General features: G+C 42.3%; 1 protein-coding gene across 5 annotated transcripts in view; it reads left to right on the top strand.

Annotated features, from left to right (window-relative positions):
• LOC139277490 (beta-1,4-galactosyltransferase 5-like) overlaps positions 1-23,773 on the top strand; it is a 94,318-nt gene that overhangs the window by 44,214 nt on the left and 26,331 nt on the right. For 4 of the 5 annotated variants that reach the window (XR_011596093.1, XM_070896002.1, XM_070896000.1 and 1 more), the window contains exon 2: positions 19,885-20,019. Coding sequence is in view for 4 of the 5 variants with exons in the window: in XM_070896002.1 (XP_070752103.1) it covers positions 19,885-20,019 (135 nt within the window). In the remaining variant the exon portion in view is untranslated. The remainder of the gene's footprint in view (positions 1-19,884; positions 20,020-23,773) is intronic. The other variant, XM_070896001.1, reaches the window with a different exon arrangement.

Below are 23,773 nucleotides of genomic sequence, written 5' to 3'. Positions count from 1 at the left end.
AGAATGAGAGGTGATCTAATTGAAACATAAAATTCTTATGGGGCTTGACCGGGAATCTAGAACATGTGGTCACAGTCTCAAAATAAAAGGTCAGCTATTTAGAACTGAAAAATTTCTTTACTCAAAGGTTTAAAATTCTTACCCCAGAGGGCTGCAGATGTTCAGTCGATGATTATATTCAAGACAGAGGTCGATTTAGTTTTTTGGGAACAAAGTGAATTCAGGAATATCTGGATAATCCCAGGAAGGTGGAGTTGAGGGAAAAGATCAGTCATGATTTTGTTGAATGGTGGAGCAAGCTCGAAGGGCCAAATGGCCTACTCTAGCTTCTATTGTGTTCTTGAAAGCAAATTGTGTTTAACTAACTTGATTGATTTTTTTTGATGAGGTAACGTAAGGGTGGTTGATAGCAATATAGTTGATGTGATGTACATGGACTTCCAAAAGGAGTTTGCTAACCAGGAAGTGGAGCTGAGCCCAAGATCAGATCAGCCATGCTCTTATTAAATGGCGGAGCAGGCTCAAGGGCCTAAATGGCCTACTCCTGCTCCTATTTATTGAAATTTCTTCTCTTGTGGAAAAAGTGCCACATAATGGGATTCAAGCCCATGGAATAAAAGCGACAGTGGCAGCATGGATACAAAATGGGCGAAGTGACAGGAAATAGTGCAGCAATGAACAAGCTGTTCATCGGAAGGTACACAGTAGTATTCCACAGGGATCGGTACTAGGACCACTGCTTTTCTTGATATATGAATGGCTTAGACTTGGGTGGACAGGCCAGGGCACAATTTCAAAATTTGCAGATTACATAAAACTTGGAAGTACAGGTATAGTGAGGATAGTGAATGGGGTAATTTCATGACGTTTCACAACTTCGAACGTCATTCCTTTGAACATTTTATGGAGCTGAAAATTAGTATGATTCAATGTGGCATCTGGGAGGAGGATAGTGATTTGTCTTCAAGAAGACATAGACAGACTGGTGGAATGGGTGGACACATGGACAGCGTGATGTGTTTACCTGCAAGGGGATATCAGCGGCAGGTCGGGGCCATAAAAGGAGCGGCGTGTGGAGGCATACCACTTAAGGGAGCAGCACGAGTTGCAACGGCAGTGAAGAGTGACGTCATCAAGGTCCAGGTTGGTGATTGGGGCTTGGATAGATACAGCAGGAGCGGTGATGTCTGGGCGAAGGAGCGGTGAGAGACTGTAGAGGGATGAGATAGGGGCCGAGAGACAGCACGGGCCAGCCCATACTGTGATATGTGTGTGCACTAGGTCCGTGCAGCAGAGCAAGTCTCCAGCCGTCTTGGGTAATCCTTGCCACTGGACCAAGACCAAGCTCTGTCAAGTCAGTGTGGTGGCTGGTGTGCAACGGCCACCCCACGTTTATAAAAAAAAAAAATCCACGCACAGGCATCTTCCACCCTTCAGGATGCAGTTCAGGACTTGGAATTTTAGGTCCTTCATTGGAACTTATCTTTTTTTGGCTTGGAAGCAAGTCATCCTCGTTTCGAGGGACTGCCTATGATGATATGAAAGTTAATGCAAAAAAGTAAGAACGAGGAGAAGCAATATAAACCTGAAGGGTGCATGAAACAGAGAGACCTGGAGGTATATGTGCACAAATCATTGAAGGTGACAGGGCAGGTTGAGAAAGCGGTTTTTAAAAAAAAAAAAAGAAAAGCAGCATACCGGATCCTGGAGTTCATAAACCGAGGAATAGAGTACAAAAGCAAGGAAGTTATGATGAACTTTAAAAAAAAAAAAAAAAAAACTGGTTCGGCCTTAACTGGAGTATTGTGCCCAATTTTGGACACCGCACTTTTAGGAAGGATGTGAAGACCTTGGAGGCTATTGTGTCTGTCAGCACTCTAGTAATGACTCCATGAGGCAAGGTATTGCACTTGAACTGTTGTTACCTTAGTCCTTTTTATTGCAGCTCCTGAATGAGGGTACAGTAAAGTGAGCTCCCTTTTTATACTCTGTTACCTGCGGTGTGCAGGTGACCTCAAGGTCTCCACCAGTTGCACCCTTTGGTGGTACAGGCATTGTGTATACAGCATTCAGTGGTCTTATGTAACTGTACATTGAGTGTACAGGGTATATACATACACAACAGAAAGGATGCAGAAAAGATTTACAAGAATGGTTCCAGGGATGAAGGCCTTCAGTATACGTGGATTGACTGGAGATGCTAGGGTTGTTCTCCTTGGAGCAGAGAAAGTTGAGATTTGATGGTGTTCAAAATCATGAGGGGTCGAGACAAAGTAGATCGAGTAAAAGTGTTCCCATTGGTAGAAGGGTCGAGAATCAGAACACGGATTTAAGATGACTGGCAGAAGAACCAAAGGTGACGTGATGAAAAACCTTTTTATGCAACGATTGTTTAGGATCTGGAATGCACTGCCTGACTGAATCTGCCTTCACAATCCTATCGTGACTTTCAAAGGGAGTTTGATAAGTACTGGAAGAGAAAATTTGCAGGGCTACGGGGAAAGGGCAGGGGAGTGGGACTAGCCAAAGTGACTTTGCAGAGAGCTGGTACAGGCCGAATGGCCTCCTCCTCCTTGCTGCAACCATGGTTCTATGATTTGAGACATTGGGTCTATTTCCAGTGGAGCAGAGAATGCTCAGGAAATTTAACACCGTTTTAAAAAAAAAAACATAAAGGTGGATATTGATGGCGAATATGAATCGGGATGAATTGCTACCTCTGGTTTGAGAGTCAGTGATGAGCAATTTCAATTTAAATTTGCAATTGAGAGGAGAGAAATGTCATTACATGATGGAGCATTGAATGTTTTTGCTAAAATGATTGATTTGAGAGAGAGATTGTTGCAGGATAGCTCATTGCAAGATAGCTGAAGGCTCATCCATATATAGTGGATGGTGAGACACAATAGTCCAATTAAGAGTAAAATGGTGAAACTGGAGCATAGGGCTTGAGTAGGGTGCAGTAAAGGAGTGGTAAATGGTGTCGAGGAGATTGAAGTCAATGCATTGACAAACTGGGACCATTGAAAATAAGTCATGGCAAAGTTGAGCCTAGAGATGACAAAAGGCATGGATGGAAGTGGGCGATAGTTCAGAGATTCAAATAGACAATCACGATGACATTTGATTTGGGGTTTGCGTCAGCTCGGTGAAGGAACATGGAGTCTGCACACTTGGTTTCCGTTTAAGCAAGCAGTTAAGGTGGAATTGAACGAAGTTGCAAATGTTCTGTTGAGAACCAGACAGATGGTTTCAGTCTTGCCAACATTTACTTGAAGGAATGCTGGTTCATGATTGAATTTCAAATTCTGATGGAGGGTGAGAAAGTTGGATCTCTAACCAGCGTACTAAGCTTGAATAAAGGAGACTATGAAGGTATGAGGGCAGAGTTGGCTAAAGTGGACTGGGAAAATAGATTGAAGTGCGGGATGATTGATGAACAGTGGTGTACATTTAAGGAGCTATTTCACAACTCAAGAAAGAAATATTCCAGTGAGGAGGAAAGGGTGTAAGAGAAGAGAGAGCCATTTTTGGCCAACTAAAGAAATAAAACAAGGACATACAAAGTAACCCAAACTAGTGGGAGGACAGAAGCCTGGGAAGCTTTTAAAAGCCAGCAAAGAACAACAAAAAAAATGCTTCAGGAAGGGAAGGTAGACTATGAAAGTAAACTGGGGCAAAATATAAAAACAGATAGCAAGAGTTTCTATAGCAACTCTTTTTTTTTTCTTTTTATGTACCGAAAGTAAATGTTGTTCCCTTTTAGAGGCCGAGATCAGGGAATTAGTAATGGGGAACATGGAGATGGTAGAAACTCTGAACAAATATTTTGTATCAGTTTTTACGGTAGAGGACACTAACAATGTTCCGACAGTAGATAGCCACAGGGCTATGGGGGTGGGAACTTAACACAATCACTAAGGAGATGGTACTTGGTAAGATAATGGGACTAAAGGCAGATAAATCTCCTGGACACTGATAGCTTGCATCCTAGGGTCTTAAGAGAAGTAGCGGCAGGGATTGTGGATGCATTAGTTGTAATTTACTAACATTTCTTGGATTCTGGGAAGGTGGCAGCAGATTGGAAAACTGCAAATGTAACACTGCTATTTTTTTTTAAAAAAGGAGGCAGACAAAAAGCAGGAAACTATAGACCAGTTAGCCTAACATCTGTGATTGGAAAGATGTTGGAGTCCACTATTAAAGAAGCAGTAGCAGGACATTTGGAAAAGCAAAATTCGTTCAGGCAGAGTCAGCATGGATTTATGAAGGGGAAGTCATGTTTGACACATTTAGTTCTTTGAGGATGTAATTAACAGGGTGGATAAAAGGGAACCAGTGGATGTCATGTATTTGGACTTCCAGAAGGCATTTGACAAGGTACCACATAAAAGGTTACTGCACAAGATAAACGTTCACTGGGTTGGGGGTAATATATTAGAATGGATAGAGGATTGGCTAACTGACACAGAAAAGACAGTCGGAATAAATGGTTCATTCTCTGTTTGGCAACCAGTAACTAGGGCGGTGCCGCAGGGATCGGTGCTGGGACCCCAACTACTTGCACTCAGTCCCTTCTTTCAAGTCGTTAATATAGATTGTAACATAGCCAAGTTTGCTGATACAAAGATGGGAGGAAAAGCAATGTGTGAGGAGGACATAAAAAACCTGCAAAAGGACATAGACAGGCTAAGTGAGTGGGCAAAAATTTGGCAGATGGAGTATAATGTCAGAAAGTATGATGTCATGCACTTTGGCAGAAAAAAAAAATCAAAGAGAAAGTTCTTATTTACATGGAGAAAGATTGCAAAGTGCTGCAGTACAGTGGGATCTGGGGGTACTTGTGCATGAAACAGAAAAGGATAGTATGCAGGTACAGCAAGTTATCAGGAAGGCCAATGGTATCTTGGCCTTTATTGCAAAGGGGATGGCGTATAAAAGCAGGGAAGTCTTGTTACTGCTATATAAGGTATTGGTGAAGCCACACCTGGAATACTTCCTGCAGTTTTGGTTTCCATATTTATGAAAGGATATTCTTGCTTTGGAGGCAGTTCAGGGAAGGTTCACGAGGTTGATTCTGGGGATGAGGGGGTTGACTTATGAGGAAAGGTTGAGAAGGTTGGGCCTCTACTCATTGGAATTCAGAAGAATGAGAGGTGATCTTATCGAAAAATATAAATTATGAGGGGGCTTGACAAGGTGGATAGAGAGGATGTTTCCACTGATGGGAGAGACTAGAACTAGAGGGCATGATCTTAGAATAAGGGGCCGCCCATTTAAAACCAAGATGAGAACAAATTTCTTAGGGTTGTAAATCTGTGGAATTCGCTACCTCAGAGCTGTGGAAGCTGCGACATTGAATAAATTTAAGACAGGAATAGACAGTTTCTTAAACGATAAGGGGTTATGGGGAGCTGGTGGGGAAGTGGAGCTGAGTCCATGATCAGATCAGCCATGATCTTATTGAATGACGGAGCAGGCTCGAGTGGCCGTATGGCCTACTCCTGTTCCTATTTCTTATATTCTTATTAAAGGCACTAAATAAATGCAAGTTGTTGGCAGTTTTAATTATAAACATTATGCTGCACCTGAAATTCGGAGAATATTATATTGTACTTATAATGCACAAGTGTCTGATTATTGTAAACACAAATTGCTGCTTGCTTACACTGTCTTTAATGGTTCAAGACCAGCGTATGTCTTTGGGGATTAGTAAAATTGAGCAAGAAAATTGTTTTTGTGTCAAGTCATTTGGAAATGATCAACCAGCAGATAACTGTGATTACCATAAGATTGGTTTCATCAAATTTGTGTGAAGATTCTTTAGCGCAGTGAAGACCACCTATGGCTCTACCCCACTGCTGGTCAAGAACAGAGAGGTGCTAATCAAGGACAGAGAGGCAGTCAGTGCCTGCTGGAAGGAGCACTTCGAGGATCTCCTTAAGAGACTCTGTCTTTTGTTGTGAGTGTCCTTGACTCTATCCCACAGCATGCCACCTGCCACCTTCTCAGCGTAATCTCAGCCTGGCATGAGATTGAAAAGGCCTTCCTGCAACTGAAGAACAACAAGGAGATGGAATCCCCACCCAAGCATTAAAACCTGACTGAGAAGCACTACCGGTGCAGATTCATGACCTCCTCTCTGATCTGGATGGAGGAGATCATGCCAGGAGATCTCCGAGAAGCTGTAATCATGACCACCTTCAAGAAAGGTGACGAGGTTGACTGCGGTAACTACAGAGGAATCTCCCTGCTATCCACCACCGGGCAAATCATCAAGAATCCTCCTCAATCGCCTTCTGCCTGTGGCTGAAGAGCTCCTCCCAGAGTCACAATATGGATTCCACCCACTAAGGGGCACAATGGACATAATCTTCACCGCGCGACAGATACAAGAGAAATGCAGGGAACAGCACCAACCCTTGTACATGGCCGCCTTTGACCTCACAAAAGCATTCGATAGTGTCAACCATGAGGGATTACGGAACGTCGTCCTCCGATTCAGCTGCCCTCAAAAGCTTGTCACCATCCTCTGCCTGCTCCACGATGACATGCAAGCTGTGATCCTGACCAACAGACCCATTCCATGTTTGGATTGGGGTCAACCAAAGCTGTGTCATGGCACCAACGCTCTTTTCGATCTTCCTTGCTACAATGCTCCATCTCACCCTCAGCAAGTTTTCCGCTGGAGTGGAGCTAAATTACAGGACAAATGGGAACCTGTTTAACCTCCACCGTCTCCAGGCCAGATCCAAGGTTGTCCCATCCTCTGTCATCGAATTACAGTAAGCGGACGATGAGGCCGACCACCAAGCTATCAACACCTTCACCAAGGCACACAGGAGCATGGGTCTTGCACTAAACATCTGTAAGACAAAGGTCCTCTACCAACCTGCCCCCGGCACACAGTACTGCCCCCCCTCCCCCCTCCTCCCCCCCCCCCCCCCCCCCCCCCCCAAGTTATCAAAATCCATAACTAGGCCTTAGACAACGTGATCATTTCCATAGCTTGGGATCCTACTGTTAACATCGAAACATAGAAAATAGGTGCAGGAGTAGGCCATTCGGCTTTTCGAGCCTGCACCACTAGTCGATAAGATCATGGCTGATCATTCGCCTCAGTACCCCTTTCCTGCTTTCTCTCCATACCTCTTTTAGCCGTAAAGGCCATATCTAACTCCCTCTTGAATATATCCAATTAACTGGCATCAATAACTCTGCGGTAGGGAATTACATAGGTTAACAACTCTAAGTGAAGAAGTTTCTCCTTATCTCAGTCCTAAATGGCTTACCCCTTATCCTTCGACTGTGTCCCCTGGTTCTGGACTTCCCCAACATCGGAAACATTCTTCCTGCATCTAACCTGTCCAGTCCCATCAGAATTTTATGTTTCTATGAGATCCCCTCTCATCCGAATAAAGGCCCAGTTGATCCAGTCTCTCCTCATATGTCAGTCCTGCCATCCCGGGGATCAGTCTGGTGAACCTTCGCTGCACTCTCTCAATAGCAAGAACGTTCTTTCTCCGATTAGGAGACCAAAACTGAATGCACTATTCCAGGTGAGGCCTCACCAAGGCCCTGTAGAACTGCAGTAAGACCTCCCTGCTCCTATACTCAAATCCCCTAGCTATGAAGGCCAACATGCCATTTGCTGCCTTCACCACCTGCATGCCAACTTTCAATGACTGACGTACCATGATACCCGGGTCTCGTTGCACCTCCCCTTTTCCTAATCTGCCGCCATTCAGATAATATTTTGCCTTCGTGTTTTTGCCACCAAAGTGAATAACCTCACATTTATCCACATTATACTGCATCTGCCATGCATTTTCCCACTCACCGAACCTGTCCAAGTCACCCTGCAACCTCTTGGCGTCCTCCTCACAGCTCACACCGCCACCCAGCTTAGTGTCGTCTGCAAACTTTGAGATATTACACTCAATTCCTTCATCATCCAAATTGTTAATGTATATTGTAAAGAGCTGTTTTCCCAGCACTGAGCCCTGCGGCACTCCAGTCACTGCCTGCCATTCTGAAAAGGACCCGTTTATCCCAACTCTGCTTCCTGTCTGCCAACCAGTTCTCTATCCACATCAGTACTTTATCCCCAGTACCATCTGCTTTAATTTTGCATCCCAATCTGTTGTGTGGGACCTTGTCAAAAGCCTTTTGCAATTCAAGGGCAGACATTGATGACGAGGTCCAACACTACCTCCCATGTGCCTTCGGTTGTCTGAGGAAGAGTGTGTTTGAAGACCAGGACCTCAAACCCAGCACCAAAGCCCATGGTCTACAGGGCAGCAGTGATACCTGCCTTCCTATATGGCTGAGAGACCTGGACGATGTACAGCAGGCACCTCAAAACACTGGAGAAGTACCACCAATGCTGCCTCTGCAAGGTCCTGCAAATCCATTGGCAGCATCGGCCAACGTCTGTGTTCTTGCTGAGGCCAACATCCCCATCATCCAAGTATTGACCACGCTTGATCAGCTCTGCTGAATCGCCCGCATGCCTGACACAGGCTCCCAAAACAAGCACTCTACTCAGCTCCGACACAGCAAGCGAGCCTCAAATGGGCAGAGGAAACGCTTCAAAGACCCCCTCGAAGCCTCCTTGATAAAGTGCAACATCCCCGTCGATACCTGGGAATCCCTGGCCCAAGACTACCCAAAGTGGAGGAAAAGCATCCGGGAAGGCAAGGAGCACCTAGAGTCTCATGGCCGAGAGCAAGCTGAAGGCAAGTGTCAACAGTGGAAAGAGCGTGTGGCAACCCAAGCTCCCTAATCTCCCGTTCCTCCAACCACTGTCTGCCCCACCTGTGACAGCAACTGTCATTCTTGCATTGGACTCTTCAGTCACCTGAGAACTCATATTTTTAGTGTGAAGCAAGCCATCCTCTACTCCGAGGAACTGCCGAAGAAGAGGGTGGTTTAATCAAAAAGGCATTAGAAGTTTGCCAGCTCGTCTGCATTAAGACAGTGCTGCGTGGCAGGGTCAGGTTGGTGGAGGGCATTTGTCTTGCGGATGTTTGGTGTAAGGCCCATGCTTTCGTATGCCTCGGTAAAGATGTTGATGGCTTGGAATTCGGTCTCTGTGCTGACGCAAGCGTTGTCTGCGTACTATAGTTCGATGACGGAGGATGGGACGACCTTGGATCTAGCCTGGAGGTGACGAAGGTTGAACAGGTTCTCATTGGTTCTATAATTTAGGTCCACTTTAGCGGAGAGCTTCTTGAGCGCGACATGGAGCATTGCAGCAAAGAAGATAGAGAAGAGCGTTGGTGCGATAACACAGCCCTGCACGACCCTGGTCCGGACATGGATTGGGTCTGTGGTGGATCTGTAGCACAGCCTTAGATGTCGAGGGCCTTTTTCCATATCTCGGGAGCCTTCTATCAGCAAGGGCAGATATCGAACACCACCTCCAGTGTGCCAGCGCAGCCTTCGATCGTCTAACGAAGTGTGTTTGAAGACCAGGACCTCGCATCTGACACCAAGTTCATGGTCTACAAGGCAGTAGTGATAATCGACTTCCTGTATGGATCAGACGTGGATTATATACAGTAGATACCTGAAAGCACTGGAGAAGTACCACCAGTGCTCCCTCCAAGATCCTGCAAATCCACTGGGAGGATAGACGCACCAAAATCTGTGTTCTCGCTCAGGCCAGCATTGAAGCACTGACCACACTCAACCAGCTCCGTTGGCTGGGCCACATCGTCCGCATGCCCGACATGAGACTCCCTCAGCAAGCGCTTTATTCAGAACTCCTTCACGGCAAGCAAGCCCCAGGCGGGCAGCAGAAATATTTCAAAGACACCCTCCTTGATAAAATGCAGCATCCCCACCGACACTTAGGGTCGTCTTTGGCCAGGGATTCCCAAGCGGAGGAAGAGCATCCGGGAGGGCGCTGAGCACCTCTAGTCTTTGTCGCCGAGAGCATGCAGAAACCAAGTGGAAGGAGCGTGCGGCAAACCAGTCCCACCCACCCTTTCCTTCAACCACTGTCTGCCTCACCTGTGACCGAGATTGTAATACACATATTGGACTGTACAGCCACTTGAGAACTCCCTTTTGAGTGGAAGCAAGCCGCCTTTGATTTCGAGGGACTGCCGATGATGATTAGGGCAGTTCTGTTCATTCTAGAATCTTGAAAACTTGGGTCATACCGTGTTGATACTGAAGAAAATGTAGTCCAAGTGTGATTTTTAGCATATTAAATATTTACAGTGAGTATTGTATACTTGAGTTTCACAGTAGTAATTGGTTTTAGGTTAATATGAAAGCATACAAGGCCTTATGAAACCTTATCATTTGCTTTTATCAGCTGGTTGGAAGCAGAAAAAATATTTTTTTTTTATTTATGACATTTCCCAGAGATTGTCTAAGTAAATCCAGGTGAAAATGAGCAAGATAGTCGTCATTGCAGAGCAGCAATGTTTACAAACATTAAAAATCTTTTTTTAAACAGTAAAAGGTATGAGTTGATGTAGTTTTATCAATCCACTTTTAGATTGTGTATTGGAGAAGTGAAGAAAAATTGCATGCATTCAATGTAATGGGGATGCAAGCTTTTCTTTGCTGTGGATGAAGGAGCTGACTGGGCTCAGTGGCATCCTTCATTTTTATCTATCTTGTGATCTTGTTTGTTGCAGACCATATTGAACATGGTTTCCTTGTGCAGCTGAAATGTGCACTAATTGATTTTGAGAGAAGCAATTGTGCAAGTTGATAAACCTGATCGGCTGGATTTTCAGGTTTGGGGTTTTTTGGGCAGAAATTGCTACATAAAAATAAAGCACTGCGACTTATTTGTAAAGCCGGCACTTTGGAAAAATGCTTGAATTTCAAATTTAGCTCATGCTGGGAACAGTCAGTAAATAGAAAAATTATTTGGAAAAACTGTGGCCCAGATTTTACAGTCGGAGTATCGGTGAGGGTATCGATGCTGACAATTATTGAGTAAATACGACAGCAACTTCCAACAGCCACACATGCAGTTAAAAGCTGAAATCAGGAAGTCCAATTTGCCTTGCTCCTCCACAAGCTCCATTATGTCAGTAACTTGTTGAGAATTGGCATTCAAATACATGAAGGGTGTGAAGCTGCAGTACTTGCCCACTAAACAGCCATTAAAAAGTGAAGGCTTGTCCGTTCAAGTGTAAATGAATTGTTGATGGTGTAATAAGTCTTAATTACCACGAAACAACCTCTCTGGCATTGAAAGTTTACTTGTACAAGTATGGAATCTCATTCCTTTTGATTTTAATTATTGTTGGAGATTTTTTTTTAATTCACAATTTTAAAAACTTTTCTCTCACGCTCTCGCTCTCATCACATTTTTCTTTCCCTCTAACTTTCTGTATGATATTACATTGCATTAAATATTCTAACTTACACTTCCTGGTTTAGTCTTTGCATGCCTCAGGTAAAGATTCTTCAATTTGATTGGTTGGAGAGACACGCTGTTGCTTGCACTGTTTGTACAGATTCCAGATCCTCTGTAGAGGGTGCCATGCTGTGTCAGACTCCCAATGACCGTAAGTTGCCATGCACAAGCCCATGAGAAGTTTTTCAGCAGCTGCAGGCGAAATGAAAGGTAATCACTGTTCGTTCGCCACTGAATGCAAAGTCCTGGCCCCTGGCCTATAAATGACTTGCTATAGATAGAAATGATTCTTATTTCAGAATTACTGATACTGTCTGTGGTATTTGAACATTACTAGATTTAAAAAAAAAAATTGCAGTTTATGGCACTTGTGAGACAGGTGTGCATATTTTGACCTGATGAGTAGTAATGTATTTAAGTGTGATCATCTGTATCTTTCTTGACATAATACTTCATAATCGTTCACACAATACTATGTTTTGTTCTAATCCTTTCCCTCCACTAAAAGGATTCTACACCGATATTAAATAAAAAGGGAGGCTTTGATTTTAAATAGTGTCTTATCCCAACTTGTCTCAAAAATGCTTCACATACAATCATTTGATTTGACATGCAGTGTTTGCTGTTACACGGGTTAATATGGCAGGGTTACAAATTTTGAGTCTGCACTAGAAATGTACTTGGGTTTAACATCACCAGTCACATTCTAATTTGGGCAGTATTTTTACATCCAATATCTCAATTTTAAATGACGGCATGACCCCTGGACATGATAGCACCTCTCGTTTGTGTGTACTGGAGAATTGTGACCTATGCATGCTGCTACCTGTATTCTTTAATCTTTCAGGAAAAACTCTCTACTGATGCAAGTCTAATTGTAAATCAACTTCTAATAAATGAATGCTGTACAGTTTTCACAGCAAGGTTCAATCAGTTTCATATCACTCCTTGTATCATGTCACATCAAAGGTGTGACTTTGCTCTTTGTGGGCATAACTCACTTTAAAGTTAACAGCCTCTTACTGCTACTTACCTTTAGCAATCTCTACCACTTTCACTCGTCAAGACTCAAACCTGCTCAGATTCCTTTTTTGTCAGTGAGTACGAAAGACACAAGCTCGACATCTGATCCACCCCCCCCCCCCTCCACTCAATGCACCCAAGTTTCCCCAGGAGTTGCTTTGTTTTTTTTTGGAGCAACTAGATTTTTTTTTTGGAGTATTTTTAAAAATCGCAATTCTACCCATTTAATTTTCTCCAGTGTAAGTTAGGTTTTTTTAAAGTTTAGTTTTTTTTTTCAAATGGGAATGTTAACTGCCACTTCTGCCTGTTTTGGCCATTTAAGCAAGTTTAGACAGCTAAAAGTTACTCCAAACTAACTTTGGCCAGCGTATGTGGCCACTTGTGTCTGCACAGAAAAACCTTGTGAGAAATCAGCATAGGTAGCCAGGGGTGCAGGGTGGTGGAGGGAAGTGAGAGGACCTTGCAAAGCACTAAACACCTTCACAACAACATTAAAGTGCAAATACATTTAAAGCACTAAACAAAGCACCAAAATAAGTATTCAATAACAAATAAAAAATACAAGGAAGCTGAGAGGACCTGCACCTAGCACCAAGATTTACAAAGCACTAAACAAAGCACAAAAAATAATAAGCAATTAATTAACAAATAAAAAATAGAAGGAACCCTGCACCTAAAGCATCAAGACCAAAGTAATAAGCAATCAATAAATAACATTGTGAAAAAAAATAGAAGTCCCATCTTGGGGAACGCAGCGGGCCACTGATGCGGAGCCCATTCGGCCAGGGCTAGGGGCGGCGTGCTTCGGGCCCCTCCCACACAGCCTGCAGAGCGTCGCAGAGACTCTGGCTGCGAGGAGCTACTACACGTGGACACTCTAGCGCGCATGTGCAGAGGTCCCAGCGCCGGGACCTGGCTCTGTCCCTCACTGGATGTGCTGTCACGCCGAGGCCGGAGACATCCTGAGGAGCAGGGAGAATTGGAAGATAACTTTTCGGCGCTGTTTTTCATCTGGAAAGTCGGCCCACCTCACGGTGTGCCGTTTTTACGGGGGTGGGGGGGAATCTTGGGCTCATAGTGTTGAGGATTGGCTTTATAAGTTGGCAAACAAAATTACCAAATTGGATGCGAGACCTCCCCCTATCCTCTCTCCTGCCAACGTTAGCTGTCCAGCCTCGTAGATTAAACTGTGTACTGAAATACAGTACAAGATGTTATCTGTACTTGTGGAATTCAATTCTTAATAAGGAATCAACACTTTTTCAGAAGGATGAGAAAATGGTGAGGTGGGAGGGGTAGAAAACTAAAATGTATCTTTTAGTATGGGTAGTATAAACAAAATGGGGAACATGAAAGCAAGAATTCCTTACTTAGTGCACCTAAATGCACAAATTGGTTGCCATGCTTCCCTACTCGGGGAAAGTGACAGCATTTCTTTGAAAAAAAATACTTAATTGCCTAGAAGTTGTGAAAGGGCCACTCCCAAAACCGCAGTTCTCTTTCTTTTATAGCGAACGATAACAATTGCAATGTAGGTTTGCTGTTCCTGGACTGATTGGAGATAGTTAAATTGAGGTATTAAATGCTTACCACAGTATTATAGCTGAGCACAAAAATGTGACCACTCAGTGATGAATAGCTTCTTTTCCAATTTTGATATGTTTTATCCTTTTAAGTGTATTTTAAACGAGGGTTTCTGAAACTGTTTTAAACACCATGTTGGGTTTCCTGTTTAACTCTATTGGCCAATAAAGAGTACACCTTTTTTGTGATCCTAGCTTTCACTAGTTCAGAGTTTCAAATTAAAACCAGTGCCGTGCACTCGCTGGCAAACTGCATGCATAAGGTCATGCCTGTTGCTATTTTGAATAGAAGTCAGAAAGCACATGAGTTTGAAACTTTGCTGGAAAATTTGATGGAACTGTATCAGATTTAAAAAAAAAAAAATCTGCTGTGTTCAGTATACATTTAACAGAATCCTTTAAAAATATAATGGTGAGTACATATGAGAGCTCGAAGTTTAATTTTCATGGAAATGGGTCACATTTGAAAAGAAGCTGTGTTGGGGAAAAAATCGTAAGCTGTCGGGGTAATAAAATGTCATAATGAAGTCACCTGATCCAGTCGACAAACTGGTCACTATAGATCACATTTAAAATTAATGCTTGCATCAATGATTTTAATTTGCCTAGTGTGCGCTATAAACTGTATCCTTCAACTCGTTCCATTAACGAACTTGTGAGCAAAGTCATGAGTTTTGCAGATCAGCCTACTTGTAGAATATAAACAATGATAACAGTAAATCACGTGTTTGGTTCACACATCCATTTCTAACTTTTTTTCTTAATTTAGGCCTTCAAGGTCAGGCATATTGGTACTGATTAAATAAATACCTTTTCATTCGAGAAATCAAGTATTAGTATTGAATAACGTTAGGTCAGAGCTAAGTTCCTTTTATTGTCCACCACTATGCCTACTGAAGGGTTGTCTATTCATAACCTTTCATGGCAAGCATTCTGACAATATTAAATCAAACACAACTGTATGCTATTGCAAAATGTAATAATTCTATTTTGTTTCAGTACAGTAGACTGCAACAGAAAATGTAATGAATTCTATAAAATATTACTACTTGTGTATGTGCAATTGCTTGGCTATCCTGGTTTGGTGTGTGCTTTTTAAAAAAAAAAGTGATTAACACACTTGGGCATTTTAAAACCGTCTCAAGAACCTTTGTGGCATAGTAATGTGATTTGGAAATGCCACAAGTTAATATGTACAGAGGACTTTGAACACTTGGCCCAGGGCTTTTCCTTTCTGCATTGCCCGCTCAATTTTTCTGCCCATTAAAATGAATAGGGCGGAAATTGTGGGTTCGTGGGCACGCAAGTGGAAAAACCCAGCCATCTGTATCTGGTGATGTGTAACTATGGCAAATATTTCCTGATAAGCATGTGTTTGAATAATATGAGGATATTTAGATAAAAATACTAAATGTAACCTTTCAAATACAATGACTGTTAATAACACTGAATTGCTGAACAGATTCTGCTTTAGCTCCTCCAATGGCTCAGCAAGTTTATCCAATCTCCAGCTGAGCCAAACAATAAAGTCTAATCGCTGAATTGTGCTGTTTCGAGGAGCTCGGCCTGGGCAGCAGATGCAGGAAGTATAATTGGCCTCTACGCCCTGGGTTACAGAAGGGGGAAAGCTGCCAGTGAAATAGTTAGTTAACATTGGGAAGTAGTGCACTGGAAAGATACAGTATTAAGGATAGACTTGGCAGTTGACAAATACCCAATGATGAATAGAAACCAGATGTTGAAAGAATGTCGTGTGATAAAGTCACTGCTACTCATACAAAGAATATGTATCTTGTGAACTAAAATATACATGTCTTTTCATTAGTTTTGCCTTATACCGACTTGTTTAACTCTTGGTGCAATGGGTAGACATTCCAGTGGTCAGGTACACCTGGGACCTGAGTACTAAATGCCTGGGTTTAAAAGGAAAGATTATGAGTAGCACCAGTGATTACACGGAGCTTGCAAGCAAGGTAGAATTGATCCCAGTTAGTACCTTTTACATAGGGTGTACGACACAAACGAGCAATTCAGCCCAACCAGTCCATGCCAGCGTTTATGTTCCACTTGGGACTCCTCCCATCTTTTCTCATCTAACCCTCTATTCCCTTTTACCTCCTGATTGTCTAGCCTCCCCTTCAATACATCGATATTATTCGCCTCAACCACTCTCTTGTGAGAGAGTTCCACATTCTCGCCACTCTGTGGGTAAAGAAGTTTCTTATGAATTTACTAATATGATTTCTTGCTGACTATCTTATTGGCCTCTAGTTATGCTCTTCCCTACACACTCTATCTACTCTATCAAAATCTTTTATAATTTTTAAAGACTTCTATTGGGTTACCCCTCAGCCTTTTTCAAGAGAGAAGAGACCCAGCCTGTTCTCCTGTTCCTGATCGGTTCCTTGCATTTCTGGTATCATCCTTGTAAATCTTCTCTCGTGCCTCCATATCCTTTTTTTAATATGGTGATCAGAATTGTATGCAGTACTCTAAGTGTGGTCTAACCAAGGTTCGATATAAATTTAGCATAGCTGCACTAATTTCCTGTGTCTCTGATTGGTGATATGTGATCTGTTCTTTTTGGTCTGTTGAAGATTAGCAGGATTTAACTCTGGTCTGTTTCACTGTTGAATCTTTGACTTAACCAATGAAGCCTATTTTAAAAAGGATTAAGTTGTGGACTGTCTTCATTGAGATTTCTGAACTGAACAATAAGCATCTAATTGAAAGAAAACATCCAACACATTCTCCTCCCACCTCTTTGACCAAGTGTTTGGTCACCTTTACTTTTGTAATTCCGTGTCCTTTTTCCACAAGCCTCTGAAGCACCTTGGGATATCTATTCTGTTTGAGACACTATAAATGCATGTTGTTGTAAACCATCCATGCAGAGACATCGACAAAGCAAGACCCTCCTGCCTCAACCTGAGCATACAGCCCACCTTCACCAGAGAGAGGCACTGCATTACCACCATCTTTGAAAATTGCTGCCCTCAACAACATTATCACAGGGTCATTTCAAGCTGCCTCTGGGGATCACAGAATGGAACAGAAGAAAGTCACTCGGCCCATCGTGTCTGTGCCAGCTAGTTGAAGAACTATCCAATTAGTCTCACGCCTCTGCTCTATTCCCATAGCCCTTTACAACTATATATCCTATTTCCTTTTTGAAAGTTACTATTGAATCTGCCATTTCAGGCAGTGCATTCCAGATCGTAACTAGCTGCATTTAAAAAAAAAAAATATATATAATAATTCTCCTCATCTTGTTTGTTTTGCCAATTGTCTCCAATCTGTGTTACCTGGTTACCAACCCACCTGCCAGTGGAAACAGTTTTTATGTTTCTCTACTCCAATAAGCCCCTCAACTTTACATCTCCCATTAACCTTCTCTATTCTAAGGAGAACAATCCCAGCTTCTGTGTATCTCCACATAACTGAATTCCCTTATCCTTGGTACCATTCTGATAAGTCTACTCTGCACCCTCCGCAAAACCTTGACATCCTTCCTAAAGTTTGGTGCCTAGAATCTGATGCCGTACTCTAGTTGAGGCCTAACCAGTGATTTGTAGTGGTTTACTAATAACTTCCTTGCTTTTTGTTTACTTGAGAGTTTGGTTGCTGGCGTTGTCAATACATAACCTTTCTCATCGGGATTATTCATTATAAAAGTGGACTGCCCTCTCATGCTAAAGTTGTCCTATTTCCCCAGGTTCAAGATATCATCAGCAGCAGCCATGTAGCCATAAATGTCCCTTTCAACAATTATCTAAACTCGCTTAACAGGGAAGTGTTTCATTTGATAAATGCTCAGATGGTTAGTGATCTCAAACACAATTTTATACAGGTATGCTTGCAGTCCCAAGATTCCTTCATTTTTAGGCAGTCCACCATATCACATTGAATACAGTTAGAAGACTAGTGTCTGAGTGTCTTCTCGGAGAATGGAGCTACTTTTTGCATTATGGACTATGACCCCGAGAATCCCAAATGAACACAGATATAATAAGGCTCGCGGTGCCATCAGATTTATTATAGAGAAGAAAAATGGTATTCTGAAGTTACACTTTCTAGGTACAGTACCTTGATTATCCAAGCAGAATTATGAAGTACTGTCAGCATGGTGTCTTGTATTGTGTAGTAATTTTACTGTTTAGAGGCTCTGTTGCTGACCAAGACGAGAGAAGGGAATGTGCACAAGGCCAGCAGGGTGATGAGACATCTGCGGGAACAGCGCTGAAAGAATATATTTTTCTAAATATCTGGTTTAGTGACATAAGAGCAGTGCTTCTTGATGCTTGCAGTTTTGTATCTGATTTGTTCTCCTTGATGCTTTAAGAATTGGTGTGTTTTTCATCCCTTTTAACAACATAAGAATAGGAGAATGAGAAGGCCATTTGGCCCCTTGAGCCTGCTTCACCATTTAATATGATCATGGGTGATCTGATCATGGACTCTGCTCCACTTCCCTGCCTGCTCCCCATAACCCCTTATTCTGTTATTGTTTAAGAAACTGAATAAATTTCAAGACAGAGATAGACACTGTCCCAGCTTCCACAGCTCTCTCAGGCAGCGAATTCCACAGATCCCCAACCCTCAAGAAATGTCTTCTCCTCTGTTTTAAATGGGTGGCCTCTTATTCTAAGATTATGCCCTCTAGTTCTAGTCTCTCCTTCCCCCCCCCCCCCCCCCCCCCCATCAGTGGAAACATTCTTTCTGCATCCACCTTGTCAAGCCCCCTCATAATCTTACATGTTTTGATAAGATCACCTCTCATTCTTCTGAATTCTGAATGAGTAGAGGCCCAACCTATTCAACCTTTCCTCATAAGTCAACCCCCTCCTTTCCAGAATCAACCTTGTGAACCTTCTCTGAATTGCCTCCAAAGCAAGTTTATCCTTTCGTAAATATGGAAACCAAAACTGCATGCAGTATTCCAGGTGTGACCTCACCAATACCCTATACAACTGTAGCAAGACTTCCCTGCTTTTATACTCCATTCCCTTTGCAATAAAGACCACGATTCCATTGGCCTTCCTGATCACTTCTTGTACCTGTGTACTATCCTTTTGTGTTTCATGCACAAATACCCCCAGGTCCTGCTTTACTGCAGCACTTCGCAATCTTTCTCCATTTAAATAATAACTTGCTCTTTGATTTTTTTTCTGCCAAAGTGCATGACCTCTTTCCAACATTATACTCTATCTGCCAAATTTTTGCCCACTCACTTTGCCTGTCTGTCCTTTTGCAGATTTTTGTGTCCTCCTCACTCATCGCTTTTCCTCCCATCTTTGTATCGTCTGCAAACTTGGCTATGATACACTCAGTCCCTTCCTCCAAGTCGTTAATATAGATTGTAAATAGTTGGGGTCCGAGCACTGATCCCGGCGACATCCCACTAATTACTGGTTGCCAACCCGAGAATGAACCATTTATCCCGACTCTCTGCTTTGTTAGTTAGCCAATCCTCTTTCCATGCTAATATATTACCCCCAACCCTGTGAACTTTTGTGCAGTAACCTTTTATGTGGCACCTTGCCAAATGCCTTCTGGAAGTCCAAATACACTACATCCACTGGTTCCCCTTTATCCACCCTGTTTGTTACATCTTCAAAGAATTCCAGCAAATTTGTCAAACATGACTCTTCCCTTCAATCCATTTTCTCCTTGTGTTTGCCTGCTCCTAGGTGTCTGCTCTTCTGTGGCTGCTATTAAAACAATCTCAGATTCCTTTCCCCATTGTACTCATTTAGTCTGGCTGACTAGAATAATGAGGTATTCTGTTATTTCTAAATTCCTTGCTTGCTGACCACATTAATTGAACTGCAATTACCAGTTATGTAATTATGGGGAACCGTATTTAATTGTGCATTCTTTCCTTTCCAGTAAACACCTATCTATTTATGATGCAAGCCCAAGGCATCATGATCAGAGAGAGCGTGAAAACAATGGGATCCCAAATGTATGAGCAGGTGGTTCGTGGCACTTATGCCAAGATGAACAGCAGCCTTAATGGTACAGGTATTTATGCAGTAACCATGGTAACATGCATTAAAATGGAGACAAGTATTCTGAGTACACAATAACTGTTTAGAATGTATAACTGTTATGTACCTGAAAATGTATATATTAATATTTCTCTTCTTGGCAACTAGTATTTGAATTCAGATTCAATAATTTTGTAATTCCTTAATCTATCTTTATACATTTATGTTTCCATTTGTTTTAGTTGGTAGTACTTTTGCCTCTAAGTCAATTAGGAAGGTTATGGTTCAAACTTAATTCACTGACTTGAGCACCTTATCTAGGATGACACTTCACTGCAGTACTGATTTGAGTTCTGCATTGTTTGAGATGCTTTCTTTTGGAGGATATGTTAAACCAAAACTCTGTGTGCCAAATGTAAGAGATCACTATTTGAAGAAGAGCTGGGAGTTGTTTCTTGGCCAACCAGCACCAGCAAAAACCATTCACTCGTCAGTCATCTCATTGGCTGGTAGTGGAATCTTGCTGTGTGCAAATGGCTGTTGGGTTTTTGCCTACATAAGTGACTGCACATCGTGAAGTGCTTTGGGAAATTTGGAGGATGTGATGAGATGTAAATAAAACCAAGGTCATTTTATTTGCTCTGGTGAAGAGCTGAATATATTTGTACAGTCGACTAAATGTACAGAGGAATTGTACTGAAGCTTGAATAGGTAACACATAATGACACTAATATTTTGTAAATGCAAAATGTGCAACACTTCACAGCACATTATTTCCCATGAGTAATCTGTTTTTCCTCAGCCATGTAATTTCCTGGGAGAAGCAAAGAATCAGAAAAAAAGCCAGGGCCAATAAGGGAAATAATACTCTGGAAAATTTCTCTCCGAACCCTTCAAGCCATCAAAACCAGTCCAGGAGATCGTGTAGACCAATGTTATCTATAAAGACACATGATGTGATCTTTGCCCCAGTCAAGAAATGGTCCAACTACCTCAGGCATGCAAAAGTTAGCACCCACCACATCAGCTAGCAATGCATTCTTTGAGATTCCTTACTCTCTAGGAAAGGAAGAGCTGCCTAACATCCAGTCTACATGCCAATGGTTTCATTAGATAACCGTAATCTATTTGCATTGGGCTATTTTCCAACTTAATGTGAATGCCAACCTTCACTGTTTTTAAAAAAAAATCTCAAGCTAGATCATGAGGTTGCTGTGTTTATTCAGGTTGCCATCTGTATACTCTAATGTGGAGTTACTGCTTTAATCCAAAGGAGATTTGAAGTTACAGTCTGAGTCGTGCATTGAAGTGTTTATTTTTGTTTTACATATATTCTATTTTAAAACTGCATCCAATATTTCCACATTACAATGTTTTTAAAAAAAAAAATCGTGCTCAGTTTATAACCAAATTTGGGTGGTGGGAGGCGGGGTGCTACAAATGCATGGGCCTTGTTGTTGTAAAAATAAAATAGTGAACCATATATGTTTCCAGTATAAGAGCTCACAACTGCAACACTAGTTAGCTGTGTATGTAGTCTGAAGTTGTATACTGATGTATTGTGTGTCCAGATAAGTAAGCTATGATTCCGTCATGGGAATTCCTGCACTTTATTGGCTGGTTCAGTATGACATTTAGCACAACCATTGGCCCATCACAAGGGAATGCAGCCACAAGGGAAAGCAGTGACGGATCCAATTTCTCCATGTTGTGTTTCACAATTTCCCTTTCCAAGTGGACTTCATTCAAGATTTTGCCCACATGCATCTGCTGGAAACTTTACTGAAGAGCTTAGCCAAGAAAGCTCAATCATGCAAAAGCAAAATACAGCGGATACAGGAAATCTGAAATGAAAAGAGAAAATGCTGAAAATACTCAGCAGGTCAGGCAGCATCGTTGGCGAGAGAAATAGTTACTGTTTCAGGTTGATGACCTTCATCGACCTGAAATGTTAACTGTTTGTTTTTTTTCTCTCTCTCTCTCTCTCTTTCTCTCTCTCTCTCTCTCTCTCTCTCTCTCTCTCTCTCTCTCTCTCTCTCTCTCTCTTCTCTCTCTCTCTCTCTCTCTCTCTCTCTCTCTCTCTCTCTCTCTCTCTCTCTCTCTCTCTCTCTCTCTCTCTCTCTCTCTCTCTCTCTCTCTACAGATGCTGCCTGACCTGCTGAATATATCCAGCATTTTCTGTTTTTATATCTCAACCATAGTAGGCAATCCAAACTTGGTCTTTCCATTGATGACACTGTCTCTGTCCCAGTCCTCACCCCACCACAAACCATTCTGTTTTGGGGGAGATGCAGTTTTCAAGGACTCAGTGAATTGGTTTATCTACATAGACCAAGGTCAACCAGTACCAATCAAGAACATGCCCTTTCTGAGTTAACGTTTGGTTATTGTTCGTTCTTCGAAGTTCTGTCACCAGAGTGAATGATGGTGAGAAACCAGATTGGCTTAAATGATCAGGATGTTGAAACAATTTGGGTGGAGATAAGCAACAATAAGGGGAAAAAGTCACTGGTGGGTGTAGTCTCTAGGCCCCCTAACAGTAGCAACTCTGTTGGTCGGAGTATAAACCAGGAAATAGTGGGAGCTTATAAAAAGAGAACAGCAATAATTATGGGTGATTGTAACATTCATATTGATTGGACAAATCAAATTGGTCAGGGAGGCCTTTGCGAAGGGTTCATAAAGTTCATAACATAGAAACATAGAAAGTAGGTGCAGGATTAGGCCATTCGGCTCTTCTAGCCTGCACCACCATTCAATATGGCCGATCATGCAACTTCAGTATCCCATTCCTGATTTCTCTCCATATCCCTTGATCCCTTTAGCCGTAAGGGCCACATCTAACTCCCTTTTGAATACATCTAACGAACTGGCCTCTAACTTTCTGTGGTAGAGAATTCCACAGGTTCACACTTCTGAGTGAAGAAGTTTCTCCTCATCTCAGTCCTAAATGGCTTACCCCTTATCCTTAGACTGTGGCCCCTGGTTCTGGACTTCCCCAACATCAGCAACATTCTTCCTGCATCTAATCTGTCCAATCCCATCAGAATTTTATGTTTCTATGAGATCCCCTCATTCTTCTAAATTCCAGTGGATATAAGCCCAGTCGATCCAGTCTGTCTTCATATGTCAGTCCTGCCATCCCGGGAATCAGTCTGCTGAACTTTCGCTGCACTCGCATACTCCTCAAGAAATCTATCCCTTAGTAACGGAACCAACCAGGGGGCAGGCTATCTTAGATTTGATCTTGTGTAATGAGATGGGATTAATAAACAATCTCCTGGTAAAGGAGCCCCTTGGAATGAGTGATCATGGCATGATTGAATTTCAAATTCAGATGGAGGGTGAGAAAGTTGGATCTCTAACCAGTGCACTAAGCTTAAATAAAGGAGACTATGAATGTATGAGGGCTGAGTTGGCTAAAGTGGACTAGGAAACTAGATTAAAGTGTGGAACGGTTGATGAACAGTGGTGTACATTTAAGGAGCTATTTCACAATTCAAGAAAAATATATTCCATTGAGGAGGAAAGGGCGCAAGAGAAAAGATAGCCATCCGTGCCTAACTTAAGAAATAAAGGATGGTATCCAATTTAAAAACAAGGGCATACAAAGTGGCCAAAACTAGTGGGAGGACAGAAGATTGGGAAGCTTTTAAAAGCCAGCAAAAAATGACAAAAAATGATTAAGGGAAGATGACTATAAAAGTAAACTGGCACAAAATATAAAAACAGATAGCAAGAGTTTCTATAGGTATATAAAAAGGAAGAGAGTGGCTAAAGTAAATGTT

This window comes from Pristiophorus japonicus, chromosome 12 (assembly GCF_044704955.1).
Source record: "Pristiophorus japonicus isolate sPriJap1 chromosome 12, sPriJap1.hap1, whole genome shotgun sequence".
Classification (NCBI taxonomy): Eukaryota; Metazoa; Chordata; class Chondrichthyes; family Pristiophoridae; genus Pristiophorus; species Pristiophorus japonicus.
The sequence above is the reverse complement of the archived record's forward strand: the minus strand, read 5'-3'. Positions and strand labels throughout refer to the sequence as shown.